At 40.1% G+C, this 18332-nt stretch overlaps 1 protein-coding gene across 1 annotated transcript in view; it reads left to right on the top strand.

Annotated features, from left to right (window-relative positions):
• cntln (centlein, centrosomal protein) overlaps positions 1–18332 on the top strand; it is a 395750-nt gene that overhangs the window by 297358 nt on the left and 80060 nt on the right. The window contains exons 22-23 of the mRNA XM_078530355.1: positions 15258–15384; positions 17166–17303. Coding sequence (XP_078386481.1) covers positions 15258–15384; positions 17166–17303 — 265 coding nt within the window. The remainder of the gene's footprint in view (positions 1–15257; positions 15385–17165; positions 17304–18332) is intronic.

Consider the following 18332-nt stretch of genomic DNA (forward strand, 5'->3'; position numbering starts at 1 on the left):
GAGAACTGCACATAGTACTCCAGCTGTGGCCTCACCAAGGTTTTATACAACTCCAACATGACCTCCCTACTTTTGTAATTTATGCCTCGATTGATAAAGGCAAGTGTCCCATATGCCTTTTTCACCACCCCACTAACATGCCCCTCTGCCTTCAGAGATCTATGGACACACACACACCAAGGTCCCTTTGTTCCTCAGAACTTCCTAGTGTCATGCCATGTATTGAATACTTCCTTGTCAAATTACTCCTTCCAAAGTGTATCACCTCACACTTTTCAGGGTTAAATTCCATCTGCCATTTATCTGCCCATTTGACCATCCCGTCTATATCTTCCTGTAGCCCAAGACACTCAACCTCACTGTTAACCACCCGGCCAATCTTTGTGTCATTCGCAAACTTACTAATCCTACCCCCCACATAGTCATCTATGATGTTTATATAAATGACAAATAATAGGGGACCCAACACAGATCCCTGTGGTAAGCCACTGGACACGCTTCCAGTCACTAAAGCAGCCTTCTGTCCTCACCCTCTGTCTCCTACAGCTAAGCCAATTTTGAATCCACCTTATCAAATTACCCTGTAACCCATGTGCATTTGCCTTCTTTATAAATCTCCCATGTGGGACCTTGTCAAAGGCTTTGCTGAAATCCATATAAACTACATCAACTGCACCACCCTCATCTACACACCTGGTCACCTCCTCAAAAAATTCAATCAAATTTGTTAGGCATAACCTCCCTCTGACAAAGCCATGCTGACTATCCCTGATCAAACCTTGCCTCTCCATGTGGAGATAGGTTCTCTCCTTCAGAATTTTCTCCAATAGTTTCCCTACCACTGACGTGAGACTCACTGGCCTATAGTTCCCTGGCTTATCTCTACAACCCTTCTTAAATAGCGGAACCACATTAGCTGTTCTCCAGTCCTCTGGCACCTCCCCTGTGGCCAGAGAGGAATTAAAAATTCGGGTCTGAGCCCCTGTGATCTCCTCCCTTGCCTCCCTCAGCAGGCTGGGACACAAATCATCCAGACCTGGAGATTTGTCCACTTTTAAGCCTGCCAACACCTCCAATACCTTGTCACTTTCTATATCAATTTGTTCAAGAACCTCGCAGTCCCTCTCCCCGAGTTCCATACCTTCATCCTCATTCTCTTGGGTGAAGATGGATGTCTTATGGCTGGCCTGGTAGGTAGAGACCTACCCATAAGCCCCCTGAAAGCGCTGTGGGGCTGTCTGCGAAGTCTGGTGCTGATGACTGTGAGTGCTGCCCGAAGCAAGATAGGCAAGTGCAGCTCGCCAGATGCACGTCGCTAATGTGCAGCTGTGAAACACGTTGGCGTACAATCCAGTGTGGGGGGATCAGTCCGGCAGGCTAGCCTTATAATGATGTGCAGATGTATTACAATGAGGTTCCCAACATCCGATGGCGGGAAATGCAGCCCGCCATCGACGGGCTGAGCGGATGATCACAAACTTGTTTCACGGCCTTTTCGTCATATTGTCCGCTCACGCTGCCAAGCACACCCGATGCTGATTCTGCCTGTGGTCTCACCAATGCCCTGTATAACTGAAGCATAACATTCTTTCTTTTATGTTCAATTCCTCTTGTAATAAAGGATAGCATTCCATTAGCCTTCTTAATTACTTGCTATACCTGCATAGAACACCTAGATCCCTCTGCACCTCGGAATTCTGCAGCTGTTCTCTGTTTAAGTAATATTCTGCTTTTTTATTCTTCCTGCCAGGGTCAACAACTTTACATTTTCCCACATTATACTCCATCTGCCAGATTTTTGCAACTCACTCAACCTATCTATATCTGTCTGCAACCCCCTTATGTCCTCTTCTTCCTGTCACTGAGCCAGTTTAGGATCCAACTTGAGCTTGAATCACATGGACTCTTGATTTTTCTGATCAGTCTGCCATGTGGAATCTTGTCAAAAACCTTGCTAAAACCCATACTACATTAAGCATACTACCCTCACCAACCCTCCTTGTTACCTCTCAAAAAATTCATATCAGTCAGACATGGCCTTCCCATATCATATCTGTCCTGACAGTCTTAATTAACCATTGACTTTCTAAATGCTGATTTATGCTGTCGCTCAGATTTTTTTTCCAATAATTTGCCCACCACTGACATCAGGATGACTGGTCTGTAATTACTGGGTCTATCCCTTCCTCCCTTTTTAAACAGCAGTACGTCTTCAGCAATCCTCCAGTTCTCCGACACCATGCTTGTAGCCAGAGAGGATTGGGAAATGATGGTCAAAGTGGCCCCTGTTCCCCCCAACTCTTGTTTCTCTTAGCAGCCTGCGATATATTTCATCTGGACCTAGCTATTATCCATTTTCAAAGATGCTAAACCCTTTAATGTTTCCTCTCTTACTTTGTTTATATCATTCAATATTTCACTCTTTACAATGTCTGCATCTTCCCCATCTTGTTTAAACAGGCACAAAGGCCGGAATTTTCCAACTTTCACCCCGTCAGGATCTTCCGGTCCTGCCGATGTGAATGGAGATTTCAATGGCTGGAAAATTCCAGCCAAAGTCTTCATTAAGAAAAAAATAAGAAAAGCATTGAATCATTTAAGAAATATATGCTGTGATGTAGCAATTGTATGTTTTTTCTGGGTGCATAAGCTTCGGTGGGTTAAATGGCTGCTTTCATCTGAACTATTTTGTGCTGGACAATAATTTGATAATTAATAGGCTATGATCATTTAACATTGGCAATAACAAAGACATGATATGTTTAAAGAATTGCAAAAGCTTTCAATTGCTTTTCAGAAGTTAAATATTACACTGATTGTATGTTGTATTAATATTCCTTAGGAATTGATACAAATGCTTATTTACAGGAACAATATTCTGTTAACAAACATGAACAATCAGTTAGATTAATATTTATGATTTAGCATCAAGCTCTGTGCCTTAAACATCTCACTTAAGTTAAGCATGCCTAATGGAGTTACTTGGTTGCTGAAGTGTGTGGAGCTCAGGTTGTTTTCGATTTCCAACAACAGCTACATATGGGTTTGCACTGCAGCATTCATTTTGTATGCAAATTTTTAGGAGTGAAAGGATAAATGCATGTGTTCTGGAAAAATAATGTTTATTAAACGGAAACTGCTGGAAATCCCCAGCAAGTAATCAAGCACAAAGTGCAGAGAAAGCGAGGTTAACGTTTCAGGCACTCATTGATTCATGAACTTCCTTTCCAACATTTGTAGTATAGTTACTGTTTTGCTATTTATCTCTCAAACTGTTTTTATTTAAGTTTTTACTTTTAAATTACTATCAGGTGATTAATATAAACGAGTTAATCTAGCCCCGATAAAATTTGCAAATTAAAATCCATCCACTACACATCAGTTTATAGCCATGTATATTGGTACTACTAATTCAGTCATTCATTTTGGAAAGATTAGTAGCTTATGAATATATCATTATAATTTAATGTAGTTGAACTGTTAGACACTGCATAGTGCAATCTAAGAAAAACCTCCAATACTGGGTTCTGAACAGATTTAAGATCCCTGTCACCTTAGTGTTCATGTGGCCTCAGAGCTGTTGTTGTAGCTTTTCAACTTAAGACATACTCTGAAAAGAAGAATCCAAGTATTTTATTTAATATAGAATAGGTGTAATAGAATGAAATGTACATATTCTATTCAAATGGCAGCTTATATTGTGATCTGAAAAATGTTGCCTAAAAGGGCAGTGAAACCAGATTTGATAGTAACTTTCAAAAGGGAATTCGATAAGTACTTGTAGGGGAGAAAATTTACAGCCTATGAGGAAAGAGCAGGTGCATGAGAGTAATGGCTAGCTCTTTCAAAAAGCAGCATTGGCACAATGGACTGAATGGCCTTCTTCTGTGCTGTACAATGCTATGTAATCACGAACAGCTTACAGCACCATGTCAGAAAGGCTTCATGAGCAATGTAATCCTATTTTACCATATGTTCTCATCAATCTCAAAGAAGTTTGTCTCACTCTAAAAAGAATATGTTAACTTGCAGGTAATTTGTGAAACATATTCTTATTTGGACCGAATTCTAGCCTTTGCTGGTGCATCAACCTATAACCAGTCTTAACCCCATAATTTTTCCCCCTTCCAGAGAAGATGTTGCTTATTCATCTGGAGATCCAGTTTCATGTGGTCCACTCACTTCCCTTATGGGCAGCAGCTGGTTCTCTTCTCTCCACAGCAACATTTTTCTGGGCAATCAATAACCTTGAAACAAATACAGTAATCTGAGGATTAACGACTGAATTTTTTAGAAACTTTGCACTTGTGAATGGCAAGATGTACAAAACTTCATTTGCCCCTCTTCCTAGTTTTTTTCATTAGCTTCCTTATCTCTTACGGCGTAATGGTCATTCCATGTTACTGTATGATCCATATGGAGATGCCATGTGACCCACACCCAGGGCACCTTGAGCACTTCATATTGCCTCACAAATGGACATTGCTTGCTCCGACAACACTGTTTTCCAGTGTGTCAGCATTTTAATCCCTCGGGACTGCATTTAGTGACAGCTGCATCCTGAAGTCTTCAATTTCACCTACATTTAATTAGTTCTGACTGGCAATAACTGCAATTGCCTGAATTGATCTGACTTTGTGAAACAGACTCTAGTTGGACGTTATTTCAATGATGATATACTGAATTTTCTCCCTCTGGCCCAGCCAGATGGATAAAGCAATACTGATTTGTCAGGCCTGACTTTTTTACAACTTCTTATTTGAGAGTCAGTTACGTTGGTTGTTTCGTCATGATTATTAAGTTTTCTGTTAACTTTGAGGGTGTTAAGAATTGAAATCACATATTTATTTTGTAATTAAATGTGTACAAGATCTGGGATAGACGACTTAAGTTTATTTATCGGTTTGCTGGCTGATTTAACTTGGCAATATTTTCTTCATTATGCCAAAAACATGTTTTGCTAGAAATGTACAGTTAGGGAATTGAATTTTTTTTTCATCAAGTATAAGTTGTGTGATAAACACAATGCCCTTTCATAGCCTATGAAGCATATGTAAATGTTCTCGTTTACTTTTAGATATTTATCGAAGATTGTTTTTAGGTTAAATATTCCCTCTCTTGTTCCCACTCCAGGTTTAAATCCAGACATCATTTCACCAATTTCTACTTCAAATGTGTTACTATTTCTTTCTATTATGACTTTCAAGATCACTTTAATGAGATGACTCATTAAGCTCATAGTTCTAAAATGATTGCACTCCATTGCTTTAGACTTCTTAGGTAACTTATTGAATAATGAATGCCTCAAGTCACTTGGAATGTATCCTTTGGTATATATTTGATAAATTTCTGTTATCGTTTCTAATTCTATTTCTCCAAGAGCTTTTAGATGTTCCGTTGTTTCTTCATCTATGCCTGATCATGTTTAGTCCGTTGTTTGCCTCTATATCTTCAGGGTTCCCTTGATTTGGATGATCGTACAATTCACAGGTATATTTGTCCATCCTTTTGCTATTGCACTCCTTTCAAACAATACTTTACCATCTTTGACTTTTAGGCACCCATCATCTTTTATTAGCCCTTTCTTTCTGTCTGTCAAATATTTCCCCTTTTGGTACATTTACGTATGCTTCATAGACATTGAAAAAGCATTTGACCATGTTTATCATCAAAGGCTAATAGTTGTGTTGCTGAAATATGACATTGACAGTAAAGATGTGAGATTTATCCAGAGTCTATGTTGGTACTGAATAGTGAGCATCAGGATAGAGGATGGGCAGTCAGATATGTTTCAAGCGAAGAGAGGAGTACGACAAGGCTTTGTACCATCACCAAAATTATTCAGAAAATTAGATGTTCTTCCAGGGGTAAAAATTGGAGGCAAAAACATGACAAACCTGTGGTACGCTGATGACCCAGTGTTACTCGCAGAATCAGAAGAGACCCTACAAAATATCGTAGATCAAGTAAAATCTAGAAGTTTAGAATGTGGATTGAGCATGAACACCAAAAAGACACAAGTAATGGTGGTTGAGAAGGAATACATGGGAAGAAGCTGGAGTGAAGGTGAAGTGGATGGTGTCACACTGGAACAAGTGGATAAGTTTGTCTATTTGGGACAAATAATAACAAGATGGCAGATGTGATGCTGAAGTCAGAAGAAGGTTAGAGATAGTGTGAAGTAATTTTGTGAAGATGAAGGATGTGTTAACAACAAGAAGACTCAAGCTTGTAACAAGGAAAAGACTCATAAGATGCTACATTCTATCCACTTTCCTGTCTGCCTCAGAAACCTGGACAAATAATAAAGATCTGTGGAAATTATCAGAAGCCTTTGAAATGTGGTTGCTAAGGTGTATGCTAAAAATTCCATATACAGACCATAAGACCAATGGCAAAGTGCTTGAAATAGCAAGGGCAAAAAGAACTCTTAAAAAGTGACATCTAGAAAAGAAAATGTCAGTATTTTGGCCATTTATTAAAGCTGAAAAGGTATCGAGATCTCTTCTGAGGGAAAAGTGGAAGGCAACGGAAAGAGGGGTTGACCTAGGTATAGTTGGATGACGGACATCACAGAGCGGCTGCAGGCAAGCTACAGTGGATGTGTGAGGATGGCGCAAGACAGACGAGCATGACTGCCTTGACAGCTGATCTCCTGGTAGGAGTAACTACAAGCAGCAGCAACATAGCCTGTGTGGAAAGTCTATCTATAAACATTATGGTACCTAAATTGCAGATACTGAATCTAGCTGAAGTGGCTAAAGTATCAAGGTATTAGGCAGTTTAATAAGAGGCCAGACTATTTTCATGTGCATTTTCTTGATGGTGCTCAGATTTTCTTTACATGTTATTTTGATATTCAACATGTTGTAATTTTAGAGTAGACTAAGCTGAGTTTATTGAAAATGTGTCAGATGTTGCCTATTGGTAATACTGAAGGAATAAGTGTACAGAATCGCGAATGGTGTGAATCCAATTTTGAAATCTGCTTATTATTGTGTTGTTTTTATAACCTAATCTGCTTATTGCCTTAGAACCAGTAAACACTAAGCCATTCTTCCTATCCCAAGTACTTGAGCCAGTTATTAGATTCTAATCTAAAGTGCCTGATACCTAATCTGCTTAAACATATTTGTTCGAGTTAATGTTATAAATACAGTGCAGTAGAATATGAATGGTTTTTAAGTTTTAAAGCTAATTTTTCTTTTAAGTATTTTGAAGTCTCCCACCTTTAAGGTTATTTCTTCTCCATAGTCATCTGCTTTTTCATTACTCTAGACTCACTAGGGAAATACCCCGTTGATGTTACTGATGGTCTCCATCCAAGTAACATAGGTTGACAGATATTACAATGCTGGATGTTTGTCAGGATGTTGGGAAGCTTCACTATAAACTAAGAACAAATGGTAGGACAAGAAACAACTTTAAGTTTAAACTTTAAGATTTTTAAAGTTTTTTTTTCAAAACAATTAGACTGGAGAATGAGAAGTATTTCCCGCAACACAAAACAACGGTTTTTATTTTTCAGAATGCAACCATGGACACCATTGAATGTAATTTTAGCTTAATGCATGGTGGCTGATGGACACCGAGCTGAAGAAAGAAATATTAGGAGAGGTGACAAATGATTGGTCAAAGCAGCAGGCTTTCAACAGCACTTAAAAGGAGGAGAGGACAAAGAGGTTTAGGAAGGAAATTCCAGAGGTTAGGGCCTCGGCAGCTGAAGGCACAGCCACCAATGGTGGAGTGATTAAAATCTGGGATATATAAGAATCCAGAATTAGAGGGGTGCAGATTACCGGAGTTTTGTAGGACTGGCGAGGTTACAGAGACAGGGAGAGGCAAGACTATGGAAGGAAAATGAGGATGAGAATTTTAAAGTATTGCCGTGAGCCATTGTAAGCCAGTGACCACAGGAGTGATGGGTGAACAGGACTTGGTTCAAGGTAGGATACAGGCAGTAGAGTTGTGGATGAGCTCAAGTTTATACAGGGTTGGAGATGGCCAGGTCATTGGAATAGTTGAGTTTGATGGTAACGTAAATGTGGATGAGGATTTCATCAGCCAAGGAGCTGAAGCAGAGGTGATGTTACAGAGATGGAAGTAGGTAGTCTTGAAGATGGAGAGGATATGAGGTCGGAAACTCATATAAATGAGCAGGCCATCATCCAAATGGATGCACGCGCAGGCATCCTTTCAATAGTTTACGTCAATACAACTACATTCTAATTCCAATGATTTCTCAACCAGTAATGCATATATGTTATGCCATTCTTGAATCTTACCTCATTGCTTTTGCCTATCATTGGTAGCAATTAATTGAGTTACTTCAACTCACTCTTCATTGGTTGAATCCCTCATGATTCATCATGGTAATCCAATTGTAGACTATGTTTAAGAGAGGTCTTTAAATCAAATTCTTATAAGCTGTTTGCAGTTTTCTTCACCATTTTCATATTTCTATATTTCATGTAGTCTTGTCCCTCAATTCTCCATTTTGAGTGATAATCAATATTTTTTCTACTTAAGTTCCTTGGTTGAGATGTTTATCAATGTGCTATATTCATTAGGAAAGTTTAATTCCATTTTCATCCGCTTAGACTTAAATCTCAGTGGATAATCAGAATGCTGAATTTATCAAGAGGATGTAATATTAAAATAATTTGTCTGAAGCTTATTACACTTTTCAATCATTTCTTTGTGAATCACTGTGGTCATTGTGAGGGAAGCTTAAGCTGGAGAATGGAGCTCCCGCGCATCCGCCCTTACACCTTCCTCTCCCTCCCAGAACCATGATAGGGTCCCCCTTGTCCTCACTTATCACTGCACCAGCCTCCGATCAAAGGATCATCCTCCACCATTTCCGCCAACTCCAGCTGCCACCACCAAACACATCTTCCCTTCACCCCCCCCGGCGGCATTCCGCAGGGATCGTTCCCTCCGGGACACCCTGGTCTACTCCTCCATCACCCCCTACACCTCAACCCCCTTCCACGGCACCTTCCCATACAGCCGCAGAAGGTGCAACACCTGCTCCTTTACTTCCTCTCTCCTCACCGTCCAAGGGCCCAAGCACTCCTTTCAAGTGAAGCAGCATTTCACTTACACTTTCCTCAATTTAGTCTACTGCATTCGTTGCTCCCAATGCGGTTTCCTCTACATTGGAGAGACCAAACGCAGACTGGGTGGCTTTGCAGAATACCTTCGGTCTGTCCACAAGCATGACCCAGACCTCCCTGTCGCTTGCCATTTCAATACTCCACCCGGCTCTCATGCCCACATGTCCGTCCTTGGCCTGCTGCATTGTTCCAGGTGAAGCTCAACGCAAACTGGAGGAACAGCACCTCATCTTCTGACTAGACACTTTACAGCCTTCTGGACTGAATATTGAGTTCAACAATTTTAGATCATGAACTCTCTCCTCCATCCCCACCCCCTTTCCGAGCCCCCTTTTTCCCAATAATTTATATAGATTTTTCTTTTCCCACCTATTTCCATTATTTTTAAATGTATTTCCATCCATTGTTTTATCTCTACCTTTTAGCCTATTTCGATCCCTTCCCTTCACCCCACCCCCACTAGGACTATCTGTACCTTGCTTGTTCTGCTTTCTATCCTTAATTAGCACATTCCTTAGATAATATCACCACCTTCAACACCTCTTTGTCCTTTTGTCTATGACATCTTTTGGCTATCTCCACCTATCACTGGCCCTCTATCCAGCTCTACCTGTCCCACCCCTCCTTAAACCAGCTTATATTTCACCTCTTTTCTATTTTTACTTAGTTCTGTTGAAGAGTCATACGGACTCGAAACGTTAACTATGTTCCTCTCCGCAGATGCTGCCTGACCTGCTGAGTTTTTCCAGGTATTTTTATTTTTGTTTTGGATTTCCAGCATCCACAGTTTTTAGCTTTCAAGACAGAATTAGGTGTTTAGCAAAATAGTCCCTGTTATTTTTTAACCCAGGTTGTGGAAGGGGATGGCCAGTGTCAAAACTACAAGTTAATGCAAAATATGAGCAGAGCACAATTTTAAAATAGATTAAAAGCAAAATACAGTGGATGCTGAAGATCTGAAATAAAAACAGAAAGTGCTGGAAAAACCCAACCAGTCTGGCAGCATCTTTGAAGCGAGAAACAGAGCTAGCATTTCGGGTCCAGTATGACGCTTCTTCGGAACCCGATGCTGCCAGACCGGCTGAGTTTTTCCTGCACTTTCTATTTTTATTTAAAATGGTTTTCTTGCAGAATTGATTTGAGAAATGTAATTGGTCTCCAACGCTGTATTAGCCATGGGCACTTCACCATCCTCAACATTATATGAATACAGATACTTCAACTTTCAATAATATAGAATTTTGGGGTATCTTCATTTCTTACCTGTCCTTAATTTGCATAATACTAATTCCACATTGACCGGATTGCTCTTTATCCTATTTATGACTAGTTCTTTGACTAACAGCCCTTGTGGCAAAGAGATTTATTGGACAATATATTTGAACGCATTAAAAAATGTAAAACTTAATGAAATATATTTTCTTTCCTTAAAGGAAAGCATCAATTTAAAAAAGAACCTGAGCCGTAAAATACTGCTTCGGTAAACCCTGTACATTTCAGATGGCTCGTTTTTATAGGGCAAAGCTTTTACAATCAACAGCCTTGGTTAGAGAGCAAGGAAACATTCTTTTTAAAATTTTGCATTAAATTTGTACATCACATAGATTTGTTGGAGGTGCCTCACTTCTATTTAAGACATTTTAATTGAGTAAAAACCAAATTCTGGATATTTTGGCAAAAATGCTGCCTTTGAGTTCAAGTTGTTAAATTTTCATTGCTCTCTCTCCAAGTTAGACAACAGTTTATTACCAACTATTTAGAATGAAATATTTTATGATCAAAATTTGTTAATTACATAGAACCTGAACAATACATGTACTTACAGGTAAAAGCTAAACAGTTAAGCTGCGATATTTGCATTGCCATTTGTAAGTATGGAATTCATAGATATTAGATATCTTGACTATTGCAGCACTTCCCTGGCTGCCCATCTTCCACCCTCCATAAACTGAAGTTTATCCAAAACTTTATTGCCTGTGTCCTAACTCAGCACCAGGCCATATTTACCCATGACGCCTGGGCTCGCTGACCTACATTAGCTCCCAGTACAGCAACACTGGAAAAGCAAATCCTTGCTTTCAAAGCCTTCCATGGCCTTGGCCCTTTTTATCTTGGTGACCTCCTCCAGCCTCTCAAAGCTTTGAGATCTCTGCGCTCCTCCATTCCTAGATTGTTTTGTAACCCCTATTTCAATCTCTTACATTGATGGTGGTGCCTCAACCTGCCAAGGCCCTAAGCTCTAGAACTTTCTCCCTAAACCTCTCTGTCTCTTTACCCCTCTTTCCTCCTATAAGATGCTTCTTAAAATCAACCTCTTTGATCAAGCTTTTGGTCATCTGTCCTCACATCCCCTTATGTGGCACAGTCACATTTTGTTTGCTCACATTCCTGTAAAGTATCTTGAGATGTTTTACTAAGCTAAAGGCACCATATAAATACATGATTGTTGTTGTATTTCTGAAAGTGAATCCTGAGATATTTGAATACTTGATTAATGTTAGCCAAGAAATGTGATCATGATGTGCCTATTTCCACCTAAAGAGCCAATGTGGCAGGCAGCGCATGCCAGAAGTGCACAGCCTGTTATATTGGTTAGGCCTCCTCAGCAGATATGCAAGCAGGGTGCCAGATGCATTTAAATAATTCATTCTAATATTCAAATAAAGGCCCTGCACTTGTTCTAAGACACTTTTGTGAAATTGGTCTTTCTCAGCACTTAACTCTCTGATAAACCCAACAAATCATGGGCCTAGCATGCAGCAAAGACCTTGCAGGAGCACTATTCCACCCCATACAGTTAGTTGCAGGTTTGTCCTTTTAGAAACAGCTTGCCGAATCTATTAGAACAGGCTTTATTCTAGAGTGGGGTTGGTTGGTTCATTTGGCTGGACGGCTGGTTTGTGATGCAGACTGATGCCAACAGCACGGGTTCAATTCCCGTACCGGCTGAGGTCACCCAAGAAGGCCCCACCTTCTCAACCTCGCCGCTCGCCTGAGGTGTTGTGACCCTCAGGTTAAACTCACCACCAGTCATCTCTCTGTAATAAGAGAGCAGCCTATGGTCCTGGGACTACGGCGACTTTCATTTCATATAAAATCAGCTCAGATCTCTATAGCTGTACCAACTGTACGGCTTTAGAAAGCTTTAGGCCTTTCTAGCCTTATAAAGATGCACCGACTGTTTGACAACTACCTGTCATCCTTTTCTGTACCTGTAACAGCAGCTTTTGTTATAAGACCCTGTCTCTGGAACACTGAGTTGATGTAAGGTAGTTGCAAAAGCAAGATTGAACACTAAGCCTATACCCACATGAGCAGGTGTGCACAGCACATGTCCCAACCCTCATGTGCATCCAGCTTCAGGTGCAATTGTCTTTCTAGATCATAATATTCAAAACTATAATCCCCCCCTCACCCTCATTGTATCCCAATATAAATATGGATGGTGCTCCCTGTTTGTTTAACTACTATGGCCTTCAACATCAGCATTTGTTAAGAACATAGTGCTAATTTTGATGATTTATCCTTGCTGTTAGAGCTACAATTACATCATTCAACAAACAGCAAGATTTAAAATTCATCAGTTTAGCTACAGCCAGAACATGATCGGAGTTATTATTCTGTCTAATGCATTGTTATTTTTCTGTTCTTACTGTAGTTTATTCAGTAAGTGATATAATAAGCCAAGCAGTTTATTCTTCATTATTTATCCTCTGCATGTTATAGATTTGTTGGACAATGGGATACCTAACCCAGTTGCGTACTACACCATGGGGAGAATTTTCACGTCGTCGTGAGGGGGCGGGGCCCGGCTCGCTGACGCGTAAAATGACGTGTGGTGATGTCGGGTGTGCGTCCTGACATCACTGCGCGTCATTCAGACCTTTCGTTCGGCGGGCACGTGCCGGAGGTGGCTGCGTGCCCACCGAACTGTCAAAGGCTGGTTAAGGCCATTAAGAAACCAATTACAGTAATTATCAACGTTGCCCATTCAACCTTAAGGCTGACGGGGGGGCAGACGAAGAACCCAAGCGGCCTTCACCTTTTTCAGGAAACCTCATCCATGGGCGGGAAGAGGTTTCCCGATGGTTTTATTAAATAAATAAATATTTTTTCTACAATTAATAAACATGTTCCAGCTCATGTGACAGGGACATGCCCAAATAATTTTCATCTTTCTTTATTTGAAATCTTCAAGCAGCTCCGTGCCTCAGGGAGATTTCTGTGTTCTTTTGCATGCGTGTGCAAAAGAGCACAGGCCCAGACTGTCCCTCCTCCCCCCGCCCGCACAGGTAGCGCTGAGCGCTACTGGCTGTGCGTCACGTCGGGTGGGCCTCAATTGGTCCGCCCATGTAAATTGGCGACGCGCAGCCGATTGCCACCCACTCATGCCCGTTCCCGACCGACCCACCCGACAGACAGAAAGTTCTGCCCCACGTCACCTGTCTAAAATGCCAAGCCATCTCTTAATTACACTTTGCCCTCTTGCCTTATTCTTCTACTATCTTCTCTATGATTGAACCTTGCTCTCTGCCACCTCTCCTTCCTTCTTTGACAACCCCATCTCTCAGGTGTATTTCTCAAAAATCTCTTCCTTCCACCCTCTGTCTCTGTACCAAATGACTGTTCATTTCTGGTGATTTCAGCCTCTACTAAACTCACCTTCTATCACCCCTCTACTTACATTTTTGATCACCTCACCTTCTTTAACCTCACCCTGAACAACAAGCATGCCACTTATCACACACAGCATCAAAACCATCAAGGCATTTATCACTCAAGGCTTTCTCCACCTATTTGTTCATCGTCTTTCTCGTACATATATCTCTGCAAGGACAAATGCCTCCACTATCCCATTCCGTCCTCTAGGGTAAATGCCCCTCCCCCCCACATCAACCAGCGTAGCTTCCTCAGACATGCTCCCATAAAACCAAACTTTCATATTTTCTCCTTGCCACCCACAGTGACATGAATGTCTTTGTTGGTCTGATTAACAGATCATTGACAACCTCGTCCACTTAGACCCTGGCTACCATCCCATTCCACCCCCTCCCCACTTTACAACAATCACAGCTTTTCTTTTAACCGCTACACTTCTTTAACCTAGAATTCTCCCCCTAAATCCCTCTGCCTCACCACCTTTCAGTGGGCTGCTGGAAATCCTTCTCCTGAACCATGTATTTGTCCTTCTCTCCAATGCTCTGTTTTGCCTTTTCTTCAGCTTTTCCTCCCACATTTACATCTGAGAGATCTTTATAAATGTAAGCAGCACTATAGAAATTATGTTTTCTTTCAAATCAATTTTTCCTCTGCATATCAGATTTCTGGACTATTGAACATATTTCTGGTCTTTGTGTCCTACTGGATAAAAGTTCCATCTATCTTTGCTTTGATATTTCACTATGAATTAGATCTTAATTGTTTATGTTCTTTGAGCAATTGTAGACATTTTCATAAGACAAAATGCACACATTTCAATTTTACAGTTCTATCATGGTTTAATAACTTTTCTATGCACACGTTTAAAACTTGTTTCCTGCATTGTTGGCTTCAAATGCCTAGTCTACAGCTGCTCTGATTGAAAAGATTTGAAGGTTGCTGCTTTTGGATAGTATGTGTGGGGAGGGAACGGGAAAGATTTTTGGACTAAAACCATTTTAAAGAGACAAATAGCCCATGTAATTTATGCTGTTAATTTTGTTTTCTATATACTTATTATGTGGAAAGTAAATAACTTTATACAATGAAGAATACTATACTCAAAAGATGCAAAAGCAAAATACTGCAGATGCTGGAAATATGAAATAAAAACAAAGAATGGTGAAAGTGCTCATCAGGTCAGGCAGCATCTGTGGAAAGAGATAAAGGGTCATTGACCTGAAACATTAACTCTGTTTCTCTCTTCACGGATGCTGCCTGACTTACTGAGTATTTCCACCAATGTTTGTTCTTATACTCAAAGGTGATTTGTTTACTTGCATATCTTTTCCACATAAATTATGGCATGCCCTCCAGTTCTAATATAAATGCTAATCGATTTTTTTATATCAATATTTTTCAGCAAACTATCAGTAAGTGTTTCCTGAACTTGTATTTAGGTGGTAAGTTGGATTTTATCTTTGGTGTATTTCCCTGCAGGATTGGCCGCATGGAGAGAGATATCAGTATGAAGCGGCAACTGGTGGAAGATCTTAAATCAAAACTGAAAGCAAACCAGGAAAATGATAAAATGTATAAGGGATTATTAGAGGATATGGAAAAGAAGGTAATTGTTCTAATCACATTTCTTGCTTAAAGAATTGGACATTACGATTACTTTGTCGAAAGGCATAGTATCATGGTATAAAACTTGTTTTGCAAAGTTCAGAAACCTTTTTTCATAATCATTCACCATGAATTCAGAAAAATGAGAAATTATCTTGTTGAAATATAAATTTTTTAAGGGGCTTGACGGGTAGATGCTGGGAGGATTTTCCACTGACTGGGGTGTCATAGTATCAGAATAAGTGGCCAGGCATTTAAGACTGAAATGAGGAGTTATTTCTTCACCCAAAGAGTTGTGAATCTTTAGAGCTCTTTATCAGAGTGAGCTGTGGATGCTCAATTGTTGAGTGTATTCAAGTCAGAGATTGGTAGCTATTTGAATCCTGATGGAATCAAGGGATATGAGGATAGTGCAGGAAGATGCTGAGTTAGAAGATCAGCCATGATCTTAGTGAATGACTGAAAAGGCTGAAAGGGTTAAAAGACCCACCCTCGCTCCTATTTCTTATGTTATTGCATTTTATAATACATGCCATTTAGACAGAGAGCACAGCCAGTAGATGGAAAGGAAGAGAATGCAGACTTACAGCACTTCAGCTAGGGCATTTTATATATAATATAAAAAAACAAAATGTTGTAGACTAGCTCTGGACCTTAAAATTATAAATGCTCTCAGCTTGAAGCAGAATTTCAGCATAGTTGCCATCCTACATGTCATTCAATCAGTACAGCTAGGATACCAGTTAACTGCGTTGTACCTCAAGGATCTATACATCTATATTGGGATCAGGGAAGCCCAAAAGAACCCCAGGTTCAATATTGATATTCATTACTAATACATGCCACCTCACAAGATATGGACTCTCTTTTTGAGCCTGAAGCTACTGTTCTGAAAGACTATATTGCTCTTATCTTATTTAGATTAGTGTTAGTGGACTATACGTCTACATGATAGATATTCTATCTTACTGTGATCTCTACACATCCTAGATTTCTAACTAAAGTAGTATCAAAATTCTATTTAGCTCAGTATTACCTTTTAACCCTGCTCCATAGAAGTCTAATGTTTCACTGGTGTTAATCAGATACACTTTGTGTCCGACTATTACTCCAGTTTGTGTCTCCTGAGCCTAAAACCAAGGCAGGCATTCAGTGATTAAACCAAGACATTCTACATGTATATAGCAGATAAAACACGTGCAAACTTAGTTAGGTAGCATTCAAAGATAACTAGAGTGTAGCTGCTTGGGATTATCCACGTGCACATCTTCGCCACTCCAAATGAAAGATCTGCAGGTTTTTCAATTGTTTTACATCAAATGTATAAGAAATCTACTATGAATTTATGTATTTTAATTGATAGTATGTCATGATAGTTTGTTGACGGTTGCTGATGACACTATCTCTAATTAATACAAGTTGCGGATTCTCAATTGACTGTAAAGCCTGATGTTTACCTGCACCAGGCACAGTGGGTGTCAGACTGACTGAAAGACTGATCTTTCCTTCATTTCCTTTAGGCTCCTCTTTTTTCGGCCAACTGGGTCTAGGACCTGCTTCCAGCTTTGTCTTACTAACGTGAACCAACTTTTGCCACTTTTCCCTGTCACAGGCATTGTGCCATGAAGCAATATCTATTGTGACCCTAAATTTGTCCCATTCCTGTAATTGTGGCATTATACCTCATACTCAATAATTTCTGTGATAGTGAAAATGCAAGTATTCTGGCACTTCAATAATTTACAACATGTTAGAGATGTTATGTGTTTAATTTTTATAAAGGTAAGGATACTGACTGAAGAAGGTTCTACCAGAAAGGCACTTACAGAGTCGCTAAAACAAAGACTTAATGTTGCAACAAAAGAGAAATCAGTGTATGAGGAAATGCACCGTAAGACCACTGGAGAACTAGATAGAAAGGTAAGATTGTTTGCCCTCTTGTCTAGTAGATCAGGACGGTAGCATGAAGATGTGTGTCAAATTTGAGAACAAGAATGTATATTTTCACAAAATATTATGACAGATACAGGTTAGCTATCATTCAGTGATGAATTTGGAGTCTGGAATATAAATTATTACAGTGAATTCCTCTGCTGTAAAACCTTGTTTGATTTGTAAATATGTAATTGTACAAGTCAACTCTGTTCATTGTGTTATTATTGAAAAAGCTTTGAGTTTGACTGAGTTAAATACTCAACCTTAAGCTGTTTTGTTCTTCACACTGAGGTAAAGGCTGATTGAAAGACTTCCTAAACCAAAACAAACCTTAATTGTGTTTCCTCAGGTTACTTACCAACCTGAAACCCCAAGGCCACATACCTCCTCAGATAGTCCTCAGTACCTCTGGTGGAACTCACTGTGAAATAGCACCGGTTGAGCAGAGTCCCAGCTGTCTCCAGGATTCTCCAGACAGCTTTGTAAGGGCTTATGAAACCTCAGGCCTCCCTGTGCAAGGCAAATACTGTCAAGGGAGCCCATGGGCGGGGACTGTCAATGCAGGAAGTTGCCATTTCACACTTGGTGTAGGACAAGAGGCCATTAGACTGAGCAAGTTGAGGATTATGGGTCTTTAGATGGGCAGAAGTGAACCTTATAGTACATGAGGGTAAGAAGGCACCCGCAGAGAATTCAATTCTGTATGCATTAAATGAGGCTTGTCTCTTTATGTAGGCATTTAGAATGGGTTTGTGGGGCCTGAAGAGGGGATCTGAATGGTATCCCTGCCCCACTAGAATCTCCCAGCTGACCCTTCATCTAGTACCACTATAACCTCCTTAATTCATCCCAAATGCCTGTCCCTATTATCCTTATTTACTTTACAATACTATTTTCTTATTCATGCTGGCCCCGATGGCAAACGGGAGAGAAGAAAGTGGTGCGTTTTAGGATAAGTCTGCTGCTCCACTGGGTTCCCCCTGATTTCTGAGAAAAGCCCATGATACGCTGTAT

Source organism: Cetorhinus maximus, chromosome 2 (assembly GCF_964194155.1).
Source record: "Cetorhinus maximus chromosome 2, sCetMax3.hap1.1, whole genome shotgun sequence".
NCBI lineage: Eukaryota > Metazoa > Chordata > Chondrichthyes > Lamniformes > Cetorhinidae > Cetorhinus > Cetorhinus maximus.